General features: G+C 48.2%; 1 protein-coding gene across 1 annotated transcript; it reads left to right on the top strand.

Moving 5' to 3' along the window:
• Positions 1-7880: 7880 nt before the first annotated feature.
• Positions 7881-20184, top strand: SLC39A4 (solute carrier family 39 member 4). Its single transcript, XM_044658333.1, has 12 exons — positions 7881-8066; positions 10030-10296; positions 11030-11231; positions 11687-11862; positions 11957-12125; positions 13313-13485; positions 13902-14045; positions 14196-14312; positions 14839-14893; positions 19100-19252; positions 19460-19647; positions 19750-20184. Exons 1-12 carry the CDS (start codon positions 7881-7883, stop codon positions 19876-19878), a joined length of 1959 nt encoding a protein of 652 aa, XP_044514268.1. The 3' UTR covers positions 19879-20184.
• The last annotated feature ends 947 nt before the right edge of the window (positions 20185-21131 follow it).

Below are 21131 nucleotides of genomic sequence, written 5' to 3'. Positions count from 1 at the left end.
GCCCTATGTTATCTCAGTTGGGTGCTCTAGTGGACAGAGTACTAGCATTGGAGACAAGAACTCAGTTTGGATTGAGTTCAAATCCAGTCTCAAGCAGTAATTATGTGATCCTGGGCAAGTCATTCTATTTCTGTGAGCCTCTATTCCCTCATCTGTAAAATGAGGATAATAGCATCTCCCTCCTAGGATTATATAAAAGCTAGCTACTATTAAATAAGATCAAAGGGACTTGTTAGAAGGATTTTCTCCCACTATTTACCCGTTTTTCTGATTTCAGCACACTGGTTTTGTTGGTTACAAAAACTATAATTTTATGCCATCATAATTGTTCATTTTGCCTTACTTGACCCTTTGTTTCTTTTGTTTGCTCATGAATTCTTCTGTCATTCATACATCCAAAAAGTCATTTCTTCCTTGCTTCTCCAATTTACTTAAGGTGCCATCCTTCGTGTCTAAGTCATGTTCCTATTTAGATGGTTTCTGTTTTAAGTGTGAGCTCTTGGTTTAGATGTTGTTTCTGCTGGACTGCTTTCTGGTTTTCCCAACAGTTTTTGATGAAGTGAGTTCCTGCCCTAGTAGTTGGGATTTGGGGGTTTATCACACACTAGGCTACTGTGCTCATTTGCTTCATATGTTGTATGCCTCGTCCTTTCCACCATTCAGCCTCTGTTTCTTGCCCAGCACACCAAATTGTTTGAGTCATTACTGCTTTGTAGTATAGGACATTCTTGATTTTGTTGTTATGTTTTCTAGCTCTATAAAGTAATCCTTGTATATTTTCTCTTCTCTCTGGAAACTGGATAGTATTTTTCATTCTCTCCTTCCATTTATAAAAGCATTTTAAAATTCTCTTCCAGGAATTCTAATTGGGTTTCTGCTTGATCTGTGTTTTCCTCTGAGGTCTTTCTTGTTAACATTTTGGAGTCATTTTCTGCTTTTGGGTTACAAATTTGCCTCGCCACTGTAATAGCCCTTTATGTTGGATTCTTTTGTGTGTGTGTGTGCCCTTTCTGCCACCTACTTCCTGACTTTGGACTTGAAGTTAGGCCTGAGGTCTATAGCACTTCTGGAGGGAGAGTCAAGGCTGGTCCTATTGTTGTTTTCTCGGAATGTTGGTTCCTTGCAGGTTCTCAAGAACAGCCTGGGAACTTGCAAGTTTCATTGTTTACTGAGTGGTCAGACCAGAGGGGTCAGAATGTGACTGGAATGACCCTTGATGTGCTTCTGGTCAGACCTCATCACCATTGTCCACAGACCTCTCTGTCTCCCTGTTTTGACCAGGACTGGAAAATAACTCATTGGGTTTTTGTTTTTTTCCCTTGGATTTCCCACTCAAGGCTCCATCTGGTGCATTGTTATTCTGGTGGAGGAGTTTCAGAATTAGGTCAAAGTGACTCCAGAACTCAAGTACTTCCCGTGTCTTTTCATCGTACATTGAGAATTCATTGGACAGAGATTTAGGGGTAGGTGGCGAGGCATCAGGAATGGACATTGAAGATGTTGACAAATAGAACTGGTTTTGGCTTATTTCTGATATAAAGATATTTCTGATATAAAGATAGACTGAGCAAGGAGAGGATAAAAAAGGAGAACAACCTGAGGCAGACTAAAACCAAAGTTTCTGTTGATCATTAATGCCAAAAGAGTGCAACGAAAGGAAGACATTTTTTCTGGATTTGCTCAGTCAGGGTGTGCCATGTGGAAGTTCTCTACCCTTTGAACCAAGAAGGAAGCTACCCAAACCGATTTACAGGTGGGTGTGGATGTGTGATTTTTTTAAGTGAATTTTGATTTAGTTTGCCAAGCACTTAAGTTCCTAGTAAGTACCAGACACTTAGCTAAGTGTAGGGAATACTAAGAAAGTGATTTCAACTTTCAAGCTTGCATTCTATTAAAATAGAAAGTACACAGATAAGTGAATATAATAGTTACCACTTTGTCAATTCAAATTACACAAGTTCAGCTTTAGGTAGGGAAATCTGAAAGGAATCTGCATTCCAAAAGATCCCTATTTTAATTTTACTATACAATACTGTGCCCTCCCCCACCCTCACACCCAAAACAAAAATCTTAAAATAACACCCTCCAAGTAGAAGCAGAAAAAAGGCACCTGAAGCAGCTCTGTCCACCAGCACCTGGCCCCCTTCAGTTTGTCTTCCATCACACTGAAGTACCACCTGCCTATCCCCATCCCCAAGCATGTGGCCTGTCCTCTCCTGCCCATGTGCATAACTAGCACCCCTTTCTGGGAGAGGAGATGATACCTATTTCCATGAGCCAGGGTCAGGGAGAGGGTTCCAAGCTTTGGGGATAGCCCTTATAGCGCTGTGGAGGCAGGAGATGCAATGTCATTTAAGAGCCACTTCTGAGAGCAAGAGAAGAACCTATATGGACCCATTCTGAATAGGCTAGCGCCAGTGTGTGAAAGGCTTCAAATGCCAAACAGGAGGAATTTGTATTTTATCCCAAGGGCAATAGGAAGCCATCTCTTAGGCTTTCTTTTTGAGCAAGAAAATTATTTAATCAGGCCTATAAAGGCCTAAGTTATCTTTAATAGCTTATAAGTTACTTCTTTCTCTCTTCTTTAGTTGATATTCAATGATATGTTTTACAAAGTTATAAACAGGACAGCTGGGCAGCTCAGTGGATTGAGAGCCAGGTCTAGAGACCAGAGGTTCTGGGTTCAAATTTGGCCTCAGACACATCCTAGTTGTGTGGCCCTGGGCAAGTCACTTAACCCCTATTGCCTAATCCTAGGCATTCTTCTGTCTTGGAACCAATACACAGTATTGATTCTCAGGCAGCAGGGAAGGGTTTTAAAAAAAAGTCATAAACATCAGTAGAGCTAACAAAACATGCAAAATAAGAAATGAAATTTTACATAAAATCCTTAACATGGTACATTGAATATTTTAAAAATAAAGTAAATATTTCTTTATTCTTGGCTATGTAGTTACTATGTATGTATTGTTCTGTTCTTATTCATCTTTGCAAAATTCTCATTCAGGTCTTTCCATGTTTCTTTTATCTTTCATATTTATTTCCATGTTTTTATAGTGCCACATCATACCATTGAATACATACCATAAATCAGCCATTGAATGCAGAAGTTATTTCCCTGTTTTACAAATAAAGAACAATGAATATTTTTGTGTGAATACCTTTTTGCTATATATTACAAAGTCTTAGCTGTGGAATAATTGAACCAAATGTTTTGTAACTTACATGTGACATTGCTGCTTTGTTTGTCCTCTAAAGAGCAGGATCTGCTGACAGCCTAATGGAACTCCTGTTTTTTCCTCCACACCCACCCACTAGTGTTGAATCTTGTCCTTTGCTTTGGTTACCATTCTTGTGCAAATAAAGGTAGGGTTAAGGTTGTCTTGCTTGGCATTTCTTGGGTTGGTAAGGAATTTGAGCAGGTTATTTATTTCTCCCATATATTTGCAACTAGAGGTTAGGCTTTTGAAAAGAAAGTGTACTTGCAGTTTCTCTGGCATCTAAGAAAGCTGGTAAAAGGAAAAGACTTGCCATATAGAGCAAAAGAGTAGCCATATAAGGCAGCTGGCATGGGTCATTTCTGTCTTTCTCAGGCTTCTTTGGGTATTCACTATTAATGAGTGGGATTCTGGGAAGCAGAGTTGCTGAAGTACTGAACAGCTAGGGCGTGAATTCCCCCTCTCTAGAATTACCATTCCTCTGGCTAGGAGGTAGAAAGATGTGCTGCTTCTCTGCCAAACAAGGAGATGGAGAAGCTGGTGTATGCTGAAAGTTTCCTCTTCCCCCAACAACTTTGATTATTAGAGAAAGGACTTCTTTATGAAGGTCTTTGGGTGTGTCGCTCTCCTTATCCTCTTCAAGAATAGAGGCAGAATGCCAAAGAATCACAGGAAGTTTACCTACATCTATCCTGGCCCCAGATGTAATGAATGTAGAAACTAATGAGCCTTGACCTTAGCCTTGGGCCTGGATTTGTTTCTGCAGTCACATACATTGCTAGAGAAATCATCTGGCTGTAACTCCTCAGTGTCATGATTCCTCCATGGTGCCATAACAATGACTAAATTGGAGTGCAAGAAGGCTATTCCACTTGACTTAGACCACATCCCAGCACCTTCTCTCAGGCTGTGTTTGGAGAGAGAATGGAGTGACTAAAGTGTGGCTGATGGTTGCAACAGGACATACTCTTTCACCTGGAAGTTTGAGGTCTTTCCTTGGCTGGCCTATCTGAATTCTTGGAGCCAGACAGTCATGAGCTGAGACTGACCCCACCTGTTGACTTGCCCCTTCCTCCCACAGACCTGCTGAGCTGGCTAAATAGTGCCTGATAAAACCAGGTGGGCAAAGGCCACAAAGGGCACGAGGCAGGGAGAGGCCAGTCTGGTGAAAGGACTTGGCAAGAAACACTGAAGTGCTGACCCTCAGCTTCCCAGCCCTCCATCTCCTTTGGACATGGTTTCCTTGGGACTTCCTTAGAGAACCCAGCTTGGAGGCAGCCTCAGGCCATGGATATCCCTGTAGCCTTGGCCACTTTAGGGAAGGCATTGCCACTGCCCTGGTATATCCCAGGGACATGCTCTTTCCCCACCCTGAGAACTACCATCACCTCATGTCCAGGTATGTTCTTTTCAGGAGTTGGAAGCAGTGATTCTGAATCCCCCAGGACACCTCCCTCATGTCTTTGATTTTCCTCTCTGTGAGTCACAGGCCTCCAGCCAGGAGACTGCCTGGATCATGTGAACAGTCACTATCCACAATGATCAATGAGGAGTTTCTAATCTTCTCTGACCTTGTGCCAGACCCTTGCCTCTGGCTCTATGAAAAGCAGCAAGAGCAGCACTTTCTGCCTTCCCTAGAGGGAGAGCACAATACAGGTGGAACCAACCCCAGAACCCCTAACCAGTGTCCCTGAGCCCCACCTCTCTACCCCCTCCCAACCCCCATCAATTAACTCAAGATCCTTGACCCTCCTTTCTGGAAGCTGCTGAACCTCTCAGGTCCTCTGAAAAACCCTGCCCAGGATTTTGGCAATCCTATCCCTCATTGATCAGTCTAGGGCCTCTCACCCCAAACCTCCATCCCATTGACTGGTTGGGAGCCCCTTGAGTCTCTCTGCTATTAATCAGCTCATGACCCCTAGCCCAACTTCTCATGTATAACAGAGAACAGAATCAGACGTGATAAATATTCTTTAATGACCTGGAAGAAAGATGAAGCTTGTTCTGTTTGACCCCAGAAGTCAGAACTAGAATGATAAAGAGGCACGTGACTTGATGGCAGGATGAATTTCCTTAAGTTGAGTTTCTTCTAACCAGGGCTTCCAGAGAAAATAGAATAGCTGCTTGAGTAGGTGATAAGAGGGGATTCTTTTCAGTTAGTCCTTGAACCATATGGTTTCTGAGGTCCCTTCCAATTCTGAAACTGATGATTTCTACACCCAATTTTCCTCCCATTTCTGACCCTCCCTCCACTGCAACCAGTTGCTACCATTCCGGTCAAACTCCCAGCTCTGGTATTTAGAATTGTGAAAGAGTGATGGTAAAGTGGCATAATTCCGGGAATTTTTGTTGCTGGTTCCAGACTGCTTCTATTCATGACGTGGAAAGGGTCTGGGGAGGGAAAGCTGGGGAGAAGGGCTGGAGTGGAAGTGTCCACAGCTCCCTTCCCAATGCAGAGATATCCCTAGGAATTGTGTGCTCTGGCTCCAGGATGGCAACACTTGCTCTCCTATAGCCCCTCTCCTCTCTGATCCTTCTCTTCCTGTTTCTCCCCCCAGATCTAGATCTGCTGCCAAGAGAATTTCTCAGATGTGACTCAGGGAAGGAGGGTGTAGGAGGAGTCCAGAACAGGGACAGGGATGACATAAACTCTGGGAAGCTTGTGACTCAGAGCTCAGTTCTCCCCTGCCTCCCCCCAAATCGCATGGCCTGCAGGACAGGATAAAATTCAGGAGAGATCACTGTTATTTCCCCCCACCTGACTTTAAAACAAACAAACAAACGAAAAAACCTTACCTTCCATCTTAGAATCAATTTTATGTATTGGTTCTAAGGCAGAAGGAAAGTAAGGGCCAGGCAAGGGAGGTGTCTACCCACTGTCTTCCCAAGCTATGACTCTACTGGACCAGAGTCCATCTGAGTGGGAGAAAGACACTAGAAATTGTGGAAGAAGCAAATGGTTCTTTTAATGTGTTCTCAGCATAATGAGCATGCATGCAGAACTCTCCCAGAGAAAAGGAGTTCCTTAGGTCTGGAAACTGGCCAGCTTTTATTGTTTCAGAGATGAAGAAGTGCAAAAAGAAAGAAACAGATTGTGGCTTGAGGGACAGAACTGGCCTAACAGCAAATTCTTGAACTAACAACAATTATCTGGAAATCTCTAGAAATTAATCCTGGAGAAATAACAATCATGTTATCAAGGGAAGATTCCTAGGATTGTTCTCAGTCCAGGTCCAGAGACAGGGCAGGTCCTAAGACTGTTTATTCCAAAGGGAAATTTCTGGGGAAATAAAGAGAAGTTCCAGTAGAGATATATGGCTAGTATAATCATTGTTTATAGGGTTACACAGCTAGGAAAGATCTAAGGTCATATTTGAACCCAGAACCTCCCATCTCCTGCCCTGCCTCTATCTGCTTAGCCACCTAGCTGACCCCAAGATTCAACTTTTAAAACTTGGAAAGAACTATGTGAAATAATGAACAGTGAAATGAGTAGAAGCAGAACATTATACACAGCCACAGAATTAGTACTGGAAGAATAAACTGAATGTTACCTCCAGACAGTGAACAGAATGGTAAAAACTGAAAGACTTCGTGGAGAAGTCCATGACTGGCCTCCCTGACCTTATCTTTTATGATTCAGAAGAGTGGAGAGGGGTGGGGACACTGGTGGATGGGATTTATTATGTAGCTGTGAAGAAAAGTTAGATAAACAACTGGGGAAATTGGTGATTTCACTTGTGTACTATCTTCTTTTTCTTTGTATATAGAAAAGCTTGTTTTGAAAAATGTGGAAGAATGAAAGTAGTCCATTTCTGCTGCCTCTCTGTGTTTTGTAAATCTCTGTATATTCCTGTGTAATGTCTGTCTACATAACACCAATTAATAGAATCTGCCAGGCCCAGTATGCAGTGGGACTGGAGCTGGCATGCCATGGGCTCTCTGCCTACCTGCACCAGTGCCATTCCCTAATCAGAGTTGGATGAACTCCTGGGTAATCAGACCAGGAGGGAAACCATGAACTGTCCCCATTTTTCTGGGAGAATTCAGGTTCTCATGATTCTCTGCAGACACAGGTAAGAGGAACAGATCTCCAAGGAGAAGGAGCCAGATAGGAAGATATGGAGCCAGAGGTAAAGGAAGGAGGAAGAGAGACTTTACAGCTTTGGGAAATAATCCTGTAGGTCCATGAAAAGAAATGAAGGGTAGGACAGTTCAAGCCCCCAAAGAGTGGAGAGTGAAACCAGGGGGCTAGGAAAGGGAGTGAGGAGATGAGGCTGAATAGTTCTGATTACTCTATCAAGGGAAGATCTGCTGCTGGAATGGTTAACCTGGGGCTATCTGAGCAGCAGCCAATCACAGTGCCTTACGGGAAATACCTGCTTAGGAGATCCTGAGGAGTCCCATAGCCCAGCCCTGGCCTGGCCCAGGACTTCTTGTGGCCAGCTGCAGTCTGCTTCCTCTTCTTCCTCTTCTTCTCAGACCAAGATCTGCACCAGGAAGACCCTCACTGCCCCCTTAAACAAGGACCCCAGAGATCCCTAGCCCAGGCCCCCAAGTCACCAGCTCCAGCCCCCAAAATCCTGTAGCCGCGCCCCCCCTCCCCCCGCTCCCTGAAAGCTGCTGGACCCCTGTTCCAAGGGTCTCCTGGAAACCTGAGCTATGCAGAGTGTGGTCTGGCTCTGGCTGGGGGCATGGCTGGGGATGGCCATGGGGACAACCCCAACCCCAGCCAGCCTCCTGATGCTACTCACCTCAAACCAAAGCTCTCTGGACAGGGATGCCCTGGGCTCCCTGTTAAATACACTGGTGGCCCGTGTGCAATGCCCAGATGAGCCGTGTGGAAAGGTAAGAGACAGCAAAGGATCCTAAACTTTCCTCTGCCCTACCCCACCCTTAACCTGATCAGCCAGCCCTGCCCCAGCAGGGCCGGGAGCAAAAGGGACAAACTCCAAGAAGGGGGGAAGGGAGGCAGAGATGCAGGGAGGACAGAAGATAAGATAGGACCAAGCTTAGGTGTCTTGGCAGGCGAGGGAGAGCCAAGGAAACAATGGGATCTTGGAGGGTCCACCTTGTCAACTCATTACTTTTGACCAGGGCTCCAGAAGGGAGAAGGCTCCAGAGACTGGGATGGGAAATAGAAAAGGGGAGACAGGGCAGGAACCAGCCATCCTTGCTCCCTTGGGAAATTGAGGTGGGGAGAGAGACTGCTAGCCTCTCCATGGATGGGTTGAGCAGACTTGTGCTAACCTTTATGGAAGGAAAACTTTCCATGGGAAGAAGAGAGGAGCTCATACCCCACTAGGAGAGGAAGCCTGGAGCCCAGGGGCAGAATGACCCCTTTTTCCTTTCTTCCCCTCCTCCTTTTTGCCTTGAAACTCCAGACTCTGCCTCAGGTTCTCAGGCCAGAGACTGGAAGTCACCCTTGAGAGAGGGGGGGAGATGGTGCCTAGGAGCCATGGATTGTATTTTCTCCCCTCTTCCTCACCTATATGTATGAGGGAGAGACTGCAGTGGGACTTCCCTTCTGCATTCCCAGAGAAATGAGACAGCCAGCACCCCTAGTGTGAGTGTGTCCCTGTGTGTGTGTGTTTGTGAATAAATGAAAGGAATCCCCTGTGTGTGTCTGTGTCTGTGTCTGTGTGTGTGTGAGAGAGACAGACAGACAGAGACAGGCAGAGAGGGAGAGAGAGAGGGAGAGGGAGAGGGAAAGAGAGAGAGAGAGAGAGAGAGAGAGAGAGAGAGAGAGAGAGAGAGAGAGAGAGAGAGAGAGAGAGCGCACACGCCTACAGAAAAAGAAGTTACATTTGTGAGAGAAAGGGAGAGAAGTTCTTCCTTGGGTGAGAAAGNGCACACGCCTACAGAAAAAGAAGTTACATTTGTGAGAGAAAGGGAGAGAAGTTCTTCCTTGGGTGAGAAAGGTTGTATTTCTCTGTATAGAAGAAAAATATGTAAGCAGAAGTATGTATGTTAGACGACCATGGTATGTGAGAGAGGCTTCATTCTCCTGGGTTATTCCCATCGGTTTGCCTGTATGAGACAGGGATCTTCTGTGTCTGTGTGGAAATGGGGGCAGGGAGGACACCTCTACACCTTTGGGGTTGGAAGTTTTATGTGTGGAAGGGGAAGACAGGATTTCTGTCTCCAGGGGTGAGTGAGGGAGCTCCAAACCCCATCTGCCTGGGAGAGGGCTTTATTGTCTGTGTAAGAGAAAGATTGAGGCAAAGAAGATGGCAGCCCATCTAGAGTCTTGTGTTTCTAGATGTAATGGGACTTCCGGCTGTGAGGTCTGTCCTTCCTTTCTGTAGATCTTCCTCTGTGCGCACAGGAGCACACGTTCCCCAATCTCCTGACTCTGCTTTTGTCCCATGTCGTGACCTCATCCTGGGGTTCCTCTGTGTGTGCCCCTTGGAGTTTGGGAATGGTGGGGGCAAGGTATGGGGTTGGGGACAGGCCAGAGACTCTGAGGAGAGGTGAGGCCAGCCAGAGGGAGGATGAAGATGAGGAATACTGACCTCTCCTTCCTCTGAGGTGGGGCAGTGGAGAGGGAGAGCTGGGCTCAAAGTCAGCAAGATGGGTTCAAAGTTGGCCTTAGACACTCACTAGCTGTGTGACCCTGGACAAGTCATTGTACCTTTATGTGCTTGCTTCAGTTCCCTCAACTGTGCCAGGGTGATAATAAAAGCACCTACCTCACAGGGTCTCCACAAGGATCAGATGAGATAATATTGGTAGAAGCATGCTATGTAACGCTTATTCCCTTCTCCCCATCGCCCCCCTGACTTGTATGACTTTCTCTTTGTGCCCACAGTGCATAACCGTGGAGAATGTCCTGGCCCTGGGGGGGCAGAGTTCAGTCCTCCATTCTCGGGATGTGGCCCGCTTCTGTGCTGGGATGGCTCTCTATCTCAGTGATCCAGAGGGCACTTGTGCTGCTATCCAGGGAGGCAGCTGGGGTTCCCAAGCTGACAGCCTCCTGCATTCCTTGGCCTCTGCCGGGGCCCATTATGCCAACATCCTGAATCGCCTTCTTCAGCAGATCCAAGGGCATTACCCAGAAGGTACAGGCCATGGTGAGGTAAGAGCACCATTGGGTCAGGGAAGGAGCACAAGGCACACGGAAGGGAAGAGATCTGGGCTTGACTTTTGCCTGTCCTGGGCTCTGTGGGGCCTTAGCCATGTCCCTTTCCCTCTTTCTGGACCTCAGTTTCCATCGTCTCTAAAAGGAGGGGGTTGCTCTCAGTAACCTCTAAGCTAAGGTGCTTGAGCTATCCTGTCAGCAGTGAGGAGTCAGGGAAGCTTTTTGGGGAGGGAGTGGCATGGGATAAAATGATCTCTAAGGTGCTAGCAGCTCTAAATCCTAGGATACTGTGTACAGTGGGGAGATGATTCTGGAAGCTCTGTGAAGGCTGATTTGGAGAGGGGAGGGCCTGGAGGCTGGCCGGGAGGCTAGAAGAATAGTCAAGGCCAGGGGTGATGAGGGCCTGAAGTGGGGTGGTAGCCCTGGGAGTCAGGGGATTTCAAAGGTGTGGAGACTGCATCAAAAGAACTTGAGGATTGAGTGCATGTGAGAATCTGAGAGAAGACTCAGATCAGAAGCCTGCGGATTAGATAAATGGTGCCAGAGGAACAGTTTCAGGAAGAAGGTGAGTTAAGGATTTACAGGTGAAGTTGGATATCCTAGTGGGGAGGATCCCTAGACCATGGGACATAGGGTTCTGGAGCTCCAGAGAGAGGTCAGGGCTGGAAATGCAGAATTCAACCTAACTCTGGGGCAGGGAGGGGCCTGAGTTCCAGTCTCTGCTCCCCAGAGTTGTATGGACACGCACCAGATTTTGGAGGAGGCAGCAGGAGCCCCGGGACCTGAAGGCCAAGGTCCAAGCCGGGCTCTGGCTGCTGTCCTGGACCACATCCTAGCTGGGTCCTGCTTCCATGTCCTGCCCAGTCCCCAGTACTTCATCGATTTCATCTTCAGACTTCATGGCAATGAGTCACGAAACCTCACTCTGTCTGGTAAGGAGTTGGGTGGGGGTCATGGGGGCTAGAAAGGAGAGGGTGAGCTCCAAAAGAAAAATGGATCTGGGGTACTAGAGGGGTCTTCAGGTGGGATCCCTTCCAGGAAAGCTTTGATTGATCTGTGGCTATGGAAGGGTTCAGGCTCCAGGAGGGAAAAAGTCAATTCTCCAAGGGGAAGAATTCAAACAACAGGTTTATCAATGGGCCATGAAGAAGACAATCTGGGCAGCTAAGGTGTCCCTGTCATACACACCTCTCTCCTCTCTCCTCTCCCTCTTCCAATCCTTGGCCCTCCTCAATTCAATTTAGTGAAACTTCCAAGGGAAAAGAGTGAGTCAGTCCTGGAAGACTTCCTGAAGGCAGAGGCAGATGAGTGGGGAGGAGGGAGATGGAGAGAAGAGAAGGAGCTGAGGTGCTATGGCTAAGAGCATCCTCTTCCTTTCCCTATCCAGAGCTGCAGGCTCTGATGAGCCAGCTGAGAGTAGGGAGGGAGGCTGAGGTCCATCACCATGACAACAAGGAAGCGCACCACCATCACAGAGAGCACAGCCTGGAGGGGAGGACAAGACACCAGCCGAGGTCCCCTCAAAGGGCCCAAGCAGGACACCCTGACAGCGTCTGGGACACTGTGAGTTAGGAGGAGGAGGAAGGAAAGCAGTGGGGAGGGGGCTTAAAATACTTCCCCCTCTATGTCCTAATTCCCCTCCCATCTCTGCTCCTAGCTGTGCCTGAGTGGCTCTGATGTCCTGGAAGTGTATGGGCTGTCAGAGGATGATGGCGTGTCCCCGGATGCCTGGGCCCAACTCAGCCCAGCCCTACTCCAGCAGCAGCTCAGTGGGGCCTGTTTATCCGTTCATGTCATCCCCCATGAGAAGCTCAGTGTGTCTGCAAGTGAGTGTCGCCCCGAGAGGCTGGCTGCTGGTGCTGGCACTCTTTCAGCCCTGAACATGTGGGCCACGTTCACCTGGGTTGGCCTTTGAGGCCGGTTCCTTTTGTTTTGTAGTGCTCGGGCCTTCTCCTGCCACCTGAGTGTGGGCTGACAGGGTGGTCCCTTGGCCCCTATGGAGCCTGGCCTGAATCAATGGTCAGGACAATCAGAAGACCACCTAGTCAGAGCACCAAAAGGTTATGGGAACAGGCACCCACAGAGAATCCCTTGTGAGAGAAAGACTCCCTTGAGTGGGCCTCCAAGAGGCAGCCCAAGGCTTAGGAATCAGGAAATCAATCCTTGGTCTTCCTGACTTCCTAGTTGAGCAAAAGATGTACAATGCTATGTTGACTCTGTCCTCCAAGAAAAACGTTCCTATCAATTAAAGCTGTCCCAGGATGGGACAGGCTGCCTTGAAAAGTAGTGAGCTCCCTGTTCCTGGAAGCCTTCACAGAGAAAGGCTAGGATGACCACTTGTCTAGAAGGTTGCAGAAGTGACTTCACCTCAGGTTAAAACTTCTGAGAGTCCTTCCAGTTCTAGGATTCATGACTTGCTAGAAAGGAATGTCATGCCAGCCACAGATGCTCCATCTCTTTCCACCTTAAATATTTCTGTATGACTTCGTCTATATAATAGGTATTGTGTTCCTTGTGTGTTCAGTGGTTGGGGGAGGAGATCATGGGGAGCTGAAAATGAGAATAAATTAAAAAAAAAAAAAAGAATTTTCACCTTTAAATCTGAATCATTCCTTCCCTCCCTTCCTCACTTGGTCCTCCCTGTCCTTCCTTTCTGGCACTGCTCTTTCAACACCTTCCCTATTCCCCACTTCCTTCACAGAGATCATTCTCCTGGAGAGGGGCCAGGGTGGTTGGGTCTTTCACAGTGAGATTCCCAAATCAAGTATCCCTTCCTTGCCTTCTCTCTGACTCTGTCTCTGTCTCTGTCTCTGTCTGTCTGTGTCTGTCTCTTTCTCTGCTCTCCATGATTTCCAGCTTAGGAAGGAAACAGCTCAAGATCCCCCGTTTATGGAGCCCCAGGAGAAGAGGGGGCAGTGGGTGACCTGTCTGTCCCCAGGCCCACCTTCTTCTCATTTATCTGGACCCATAGGATAGTGCCTTCAATCCCTCCTTCTTGTCCCTGCATCCTCAGGATACCTCTATGGCTCCCTAGCCATACTGATCATCTGTCTCGCCTCTGTCTTTGGCCTGGTGGTTGTGTTCTGTGCCTCCTGCAAGGATGTCTCCCACTATGTCATCCAAACCTTCCTGGGCCTGGCTGTGGGCTCCCTTACCGGGGATGCTGTTCTTCATCTCATCCCTAAGGTACAACCAATTGCACAAAGTCCCATCCCAGCCTCCCCCACCCCACCCCCCCACTCCCTCCTACAATCTGCCCCCTGCCAACTCCTTCTTGAGCCCCAGGGTGGTTCAAAGGTAGGGACCCAGGTGGGGTCTCCCTTGCCTGTCAGGGCTCCCCTTGGTCAGGGTCTGCCTCAGCACCTTAGTCTTCAATCCCCCCAGGGAAGAGCAGACTCCAGGGTTTGCTGTCTCCCTCCCAGTCTACTCTGCAATGACTGTCTTCTGCCCTAGCTGCTCTGCCCTATCATCAGCCAGTGGATCAGTTAGCCCTCATTTATTAAGTGCCTGCTGTGTTCCAAGCACTACGCTAAGCACTAGCAATCAAAAGAAAGACAGAGAACAGCCAGGATGGATGGATTCTCCTGGCTCTTTCCCTCCAGGTGCTAGGCCAGCATTCCCATGCGGAGGCAACAGAGCACCAGGGTCCTGAACTTGTGTGGCGGCTCTTGGGCCTATTGGGTGGCCTCTATGCCTTCTTCCTCCTTGAGAACCTCTTCAACATTCTGCTGCCCCGAGATTCAGAGGTGAGGGGATGCCAGTGGTGGATGGGATGATGGGGAGGAAGGGAATGTGTCTGTCTAGGTCTGGAGATGGGAAGGCAGTGTCTGGGGGAAGGAGGAGAGGAGGGTGTCCCTTGCAAGGCCTTTGGAGATGGACATCCATTGTCTCTGCAGGAGGAAGAGGAAAGCCATGCCTGCAACCACAGCCACAGCATATCTCTGCAGCTGGTGACAGAAGAACTGTCACACCAGAAGCAGCAACAGCAGCAGGCAGACTCTCGGATAGACCTGGTAATGGCCATGACCACCGCCCAGCCTCCAAACCATAGAACCTGTAGAACCTATGTTATTTCTTAAGAGCCTGTTCTGGTCAGGGAATAACTGAGCAATCCCTGGAGGATGATACAGGGGGCAGCTCCAGCCCCAGCCCAGCCCGAGTCTCTGTCTCTGCCTCCAATCCCAACCCCAACCCCAACCCCAGGCTCTCTCCTGGACAAATTCTGGTTGTCATCCCCTCCCTTCTCCCTCATTTCCTGAGCCCCTTCTGGTCCAGTAGGGAGGGAATATGAATGAGTGTCCTAGGTTCCAGGGAGCCCAAAGAGGTTGCCTGAGCTTCCCTGCCCCAGGTTGGAGGCCCTCCAGAAAGAAGGATCAGATGGACTCCCAGAAGGGCAGGCCTCAGCCCCATCAAGGCTCTACCAAACCACCAGCAGGAACCTCAGGTGGCTGGGTCATGGCAGAAGCCTGTCTGAGGCCTGACTTCTGGCCAGCCTCCCTGAGCCTCTGCTTCTGCCCTGCTTCCCCTCTTCTTTCCCAGGTATCGAATGAGAACCCACAGGTTTCTGGTCTGGATCACCAAAAACAGAGCCGAGGTAAGCCAGGCACGGAGCAGTTCTTTCTGCCTGGGCTCTACCTTCTTCTGTCTTTCCTTTCCCATCTTTTCCTCTTTGTTTGCAAGCACAGACCTCCCTCTCCATCTCACCCCTTGCAGGCTCACTGCAGTAATCTCCCTTCCTTCTCACCCCTGCCACCTCCTACACATCCCAAAGCTGGGGCCCTCCCTCAGTCCTCCATTACTAGCCAGAGCAGGAGCTTTAAAGGTCAGAGCCACAGTTTGCACCCCAGCGATCTGATCCCAAAGCTGGGCACTCTTTTTTAAATTGTCTTAAACCTTTACCTTATGTCTCAGAATCAGTACTAAGTATTGACTCTAAGGCAGAAGAGTGGCAAGGGCTAGTCACTTGGGGTAAAGGACACTCCCTCCCCATGTTCCTCCTCCGGCCTTTTTTCCAAACCCTTACCTTCTGACTTAGAATCAAGAGCAAGTAGTACAGAAGAGTGGTAAGGGCTAGGCAATGGGGGTTAAGTGACTTACCCAGGGTCATACAGCTAGGAACCTCCCACCTGTCTAAATCCTTCCTCTGTTGCAAGTCTCAACTGTTACTGAAAGCTTTCCCTGGCTTTGCACACAGGGTCTTCCTCTTTTTTGAGTTCTGTTCCAAGGTACCATCTTTTCAGACATATCCTACTATGGGCTGAAAGAAATACGTAGCTCTTGCCTTCTTGGAATTTAGAACCAAGTGGCAGGATAAGACACAAACAGGGGGTCCGTCCTCTTTTTTACTTACATGCTTTGGAAAGATACAAGCAGGGTGCTCTGCCAGGTCTGGGGGAAAAGTTGCTAACAACCCCATGGGGATAACCAGGAGGACTCAATGCAGGAGATGGCAAATGGGCATGATACAGTTTAATAAACACCTATTGAGCTCCTACTCTGTGTCAGACATCGGTGATACAAAGCCATTTCATGAAGGAAACTGTTTCCACCCTCCAAAAGCTGGCTTGTAAATTTGGGGGGGACATACAGACATATAAACTGAAAAAGTAGATACAAAACTATATGATGACATTTCAAGAGGAAGAGGGAGTGGGAAAGGGATAGAGACAGACAGAAAGGGAGGGAGGGCAGAAGAGAGGGAAAGAGGGAGAGAGAGAGGATGAAGGAGAGAGAAGGAAGGAGAGGGAGAGAGAGAGAAACAGGGAGGGAGGGAGGAAGAAAGGACAGAGAATAAGGGAGGGAGGGAGAGAAAGAGAAAGGATGGAGAGAAAGAGGAAGGGAGGGAAGAAAGGGCAGAGGGAAGAAGGGTGGAATGGAGAGAGAGAGAGATGAGAAAGACAGGGAGGGAGAGAGAAAGAGAGGGGAAGGAGAGAGATGAGAGAGGGAAGGAGGGAGGGAGAAAGGGAGACAGAAAAAGAGAGAGGGAGAAAAAGAGGGAGTAAAAAAAGGAGAGGGAGGGAAGAAGGGAGAGAGTTGAGAGAGCAAGATAACACTGAAAGGGAAGAGACTGGGGAGGGCAGAATCAGGAAAGGTCTCATGGAAGAGATGGACCCCAAGATGTGCTCTACAGGAAGTTAGGGGTTCTAAGAGGCCCTCCAGGTATGGGAGAGACTACTTGTGCAGAGTGGAAGGTCGAATAGAAAAAGACACAGTAAACTAGACTTGTCTGCAGTAGAGGATAAAGTGTAAGACCTTAATCCAGGAAGATTTGGGTTCAAATCTCACTCATTGCACACACTGGTGCTCCTGGACAAATTGCTTAGCCTCATTGAGACTGTTTTCTGAGAATGTATACACATCAGATGGTTGTACTAGGCCGGTCTGACTGAACAGAGGGACGATCAGCATAAAGGAATAATATGAAATAATAATAGACAGGTGAGAGCCATATCAGAGAGGGCTTGGTGTAGTGGAAAGAGACCTGGATCTGGAGTTAGAGGACTTGGGTTCTAATCCCAGCTCTGCTCCTTTCCCTCTCTGGGCCTCAGTTTCTTTCTCTGTAAAAGGTGGAGTTGGTCTGATTTTGTTTTTTGGTTTTTTTTTAACCCATAACTTTCTGAGTTACAGCTCTGAGAGAGAACTGAAGGCTAAGACCTAGACAACGGGGCTTAATGACTTGCCCAGGGTCACAGAGCTAGGAATTGTCTGAGGCCAGATCTGAACTGGGTGTTCTACTCACTGAGCCAGCTCTTCACTGGCTGCCCTCTAGATCATCTTTAAAGATCTCTTTCAGTCTTCAATCTATGAATCTTTGATTCTGTATTTTGCCCCAGAAGTAATAAGGAGCTCAGCTTTATAGCTATCCTGGGAGACAGATTAACTACACTAGCCAGATAGGCAAACTAAGCCTGAGGGGAGGTTTGGGGAGCCAAAGAAGGCCATGTAGAGCCTCCTGACCTGCCTTGATTTGTGAGCTGGCTGTGACTGCCTGACCTCCAGAATGGAGGAGCAATGAGTGGGATTTGCAAGGATGCAGACTGGCTCAGTGTAAGGAAACACTGGAGGGACTACTGAGCTGTCTCCAAAGGGAAATGGGCTGGTTCACAATTGCTCAGGGGAAAGTCATGAGACCAGTGGATTAAAGGGTTTTTGTTTGTTTGGGTTTTTTTTGTCTCAAGCTGCCCTTAAACCTTCCCAGCTCTTCTTGGCCCATTGCTTTTAACCTTGACCCTGATAGCATTGTTTCAAAGCCTCTGATCTTAGCTTTCCCTTTCCCAGCTCTTCTTGGCCCATTGCTTTTAACCTTGACCCTGAGGTCTTTGTTTCAAAGCCTCTGCTGGAAAATACTTCTTAGTTTTCCCCTTCGGCAGTAGGTATGGCCAACCTTTGGACTCTTGGCTGGAGTTCATTGGTCTCATTGATCACCCTAGACTGCCCCACAAGGGATCACAAAGCTTTTTGTTATCATCTTTTACATGTTTTTCTTTTGTAAACCCTTATCTTCTGTCTTAGAATCCATACTGTGTGGATTCCAAGGTAGAAGAGCAGTGAGGGTAGGCAATGGTGTTAAATGACTTGCCCAGGGTCACACAGCTAGGAAGTATGTGAGGCCAAATTTGAACCCAGGACCTCCCATCTCTAGGCCTAGCTCTCAATCCACTGAGACACCTGGCTGCCCCCTAATCACAGAGCTGGCACATTTGTAATGTTTCACCCATTTTCATATGCAAACCCTCACTTAGCTAAACCATTTCTCCTCCTGCCATACTGCTCGCTTTACAAACATTGCAAAACCTCATCTTTGGGAATTCTAGGATTCACCCAACCTGATTTATAAGTTAATAACTGGGGGATAGCCTGGTAGCTCAGTGGATTGAGAGCCAGGCCTAGAGATGGGAGGTCCTAAGTTCAAATCTGTCCTCAGCCACTTCTCAGCTGTGTGACCCTGGGTAAGTCACTTGACGCCCATTGCCTAGCCCTTACCCCTCTTCTGCCTTGGAACCAATACACAGTATTGATTTCAAGACGGAAGGTGAGGGTTTACTAAAAAACAAACGAAACAAACAAATAAATAAATAAAAGTTAATAGCTGAAAGGTACCTCTGAGACCAGCTAGTTCAACCCTTCATTTTACAGGTGAGGAATCTGAGACCCAAAGAGGTTGAGCACCTTTCCCAATGTCACAGGTAGTTAGCAGCACAGCTGAGACTAGAACCCAAGTCTTTTGGCTCTAAATCTAGACCTCTTTCTGCTGCTTCGTGCCATCTAGACAGACAGATGGTTGGTTAGAGCCAATAGGGACCTTGTTCAGTCTTTCAGTTATGTCTGACTCTTCATAACCTCACAGACCCTATCACCCTAATAGTGTCAATGGGCTTTTCTTGGCAAAGAAATTGGACTGGTTTGCCATTTACTTCTCCAGAGGGTTGAGGCCAACAGAGGTAAAGTGACTTGTCCAGGTTCACACAGCTACTAGGTGAGTTTGAATTTGAACTCAAGTCTTCTGATTCTGGGTCCAGTGATCTATCCACTGAAAGACCTAACTGCACTGGTATGGCCCTTCAATATCATTTAATCCAAAACCCTCATTTTGCAGAAGAGAAAATAGGCAGAGGGTTAAAGGGACATTCCTAGGGGGAGAAGGGCTGCCCCGGGTCATCATCTCATTTACGAAAGTCTCTCTTGGAAAGTATTTGGAAGAGCTGTCTTTCTCCCTTACATGAACCCTCTGAGGATTCCCTGAGACTCCCCCCCCTCAAACTGCCTGGTGACTCCTGGCCTCTCTTTCCCCCTCCTTCAGAATTGCAGCTTCTCCCCTACATGATCACCATTGGAGATGCCCTTCACAATTTTGCAGATGGGTTGGCTGTGGGCGCTGCCTTTACTACTTCTTGGAAGACTGGTCTGGCTACCTCCCTGGCTGTTCTATGCCATGAGGTGCCCCATGAACTTGGTGAGGCACCCATCCCCAATTGCTGGTCCTAGAGAACAAGCTAGACCCACAAGGACCCCCTGATCCAGATTTATGGGGCTGGCCAAGGACCCTAGGAGGTGGGAAGAAGCAAGGTGGATGAGCAGCAGGTTCCAATGACCCATGGGAGGCTGTGCCCAGGGGGAGGGGCCATCCCATGTCTTCTACTGATTTCCTTCCTCTCCTCAGGGGACTTTGGTGCCCTGCTTCATGCAGGGCTGTCAGTGCGCCGTGCCCTGCTGCTGAACGTGATCTCCAGCTTGACAGCCTTTGCTGGGCTCTATGTGGCTCTGGCCATTGGGTCCAACGAGGAAAGTGAAATCTGGATCCTCACGGCTGCCACTGGGCTCTTCTTGTATGTGGCACTCTGTGATATGGTCAGTGCTGGGATAGGGAAGTGGGGTGCATGGTGCTGGGGAGAGCTCAGAGGTAGGAGGAGGCATGCCACATGATGAACCATCTTCCTTTCCCTCTGCTAGCTGCCATCAATGATGAATGTGAGAGACAAGAGACCTTGGCTACTCTTCTTCCTGCACAATCTGGGGCTCCTAGGTGGCTGGGCCATCCTGCTGGTGCTGTCCCTATATGAAGACAACATCACCTTCTGATCCTTTGCTCACCTTCTTGGCACCCTGTGTGACCCCTGATGCTTCAGTGCCCACTCAGTACCCTCTGCCTGCCAGTGACTCCCCAACTCTGATTCAGACTCAGCTCAGCCCTCTGACTCCTTCTGCCACCTTGTGTAATGCACTAATCACTTGTCCAGGATGCTCTTTGATAATTCTTGAGTTGAGGGGTCCCTAGGTTGTCCCCATCCCCATCACCCTCTAGAATCTTTCAATATTCCTTCATTAGAGTCTCAGAAAGAATTTCTACAAAATATTTTCTTTTTTTTATTTATATTTATTTTTTCTAAAACCCTTACCTTCCATCTTGAAATCAATACTGTGTATTGGCTCCAAGGCAGAAGAGGGGTAAGAGCTAGGCAATGAGGGTCAAGTGACTTGCCCAGGGTCACACAGCTGAGAAGTGGCTGAGGCCAGATTTGAACCTAGGACCTCCCATCCCTAGACCTGACTCTCATTCCACTGAGCTACCCAGCTGCCCCCTCTACAAAATACTTTCAACACATCCTAAAAACTACATATAACTTCCACCAGTAGGGTGAGGAGGAGCTCTTCACTCACTGTCCTTGTCCCCTACTGCCTTCTAGCCTCTAATGAACTGAGGATCCTACACATCCATTTTCTGCTCCTGGTCCTCAGCCCCTCAGGCCTCTGGGAGGTCCTGATGCTACTCTTTGTGCTGGACACAGGAGAGCAGGAAGAGCAGAATGGCCCAGAGGGAGTTCCAGAGGACCTTCCCTCCCCCACAACCCATTTCATGTGACCTTTAGAAAGCCACATTTTCCTTTTCCTTGGTTGCTTTGGTCTGCCCTGCCCTTCAGGGGGCAGAAGAATGAAAGGATGGGGCTAGTTTCTGCTCTGGTCCAAGTCAGATTTGATGGCCTGGCTGTTCCCTCCGGCTTCAACAGTCTGATTCTTTTAGATGTTGTCAGATTAGATCACAGAATGTCAGCCAGAATGGTTGTGGCCTCAGCCATGCCTCAGGGGTGGCATGTGCAAGTGTCCATGTCTCACCTTCCTCCTTCAGTTCTGTTTCTACAGTTGCACTTGGCAGGAGGCAGAACTGACAATGTTCTCCCATTTTGCTGAAGTGAGGTTCATTGTGGTGGGAGGAGGGCTAGAACCACATCTCCTAGGGCCTGGTTCTAGTGCTTCTGCCTCAGTAAAAGAGGGAGGGAAATCCTGTGTGTGTGTGTGTGTGTGTGTGTGTGTGTGTGTGTGTGTGTGTGTGTGTG

Source organism: Gracilinanus agilis, chromosome 1 (assembly GCF_016433145.1).
Source record: "Gracilinanus agilis isolate LMUSP501 chromosome 1, AgileGrace, whole genome shotgun sequence".
NCBI classification, from domain to species: Eukaryota; Metazoa; Chordata; class Mammalia; order Didelphimorphia; family Didelphidae; genus Gracilinanus; species Gracilinanus agilis.
This window is presented reverse-complemented; position numbering and strand designations above follow the sequence as displayed.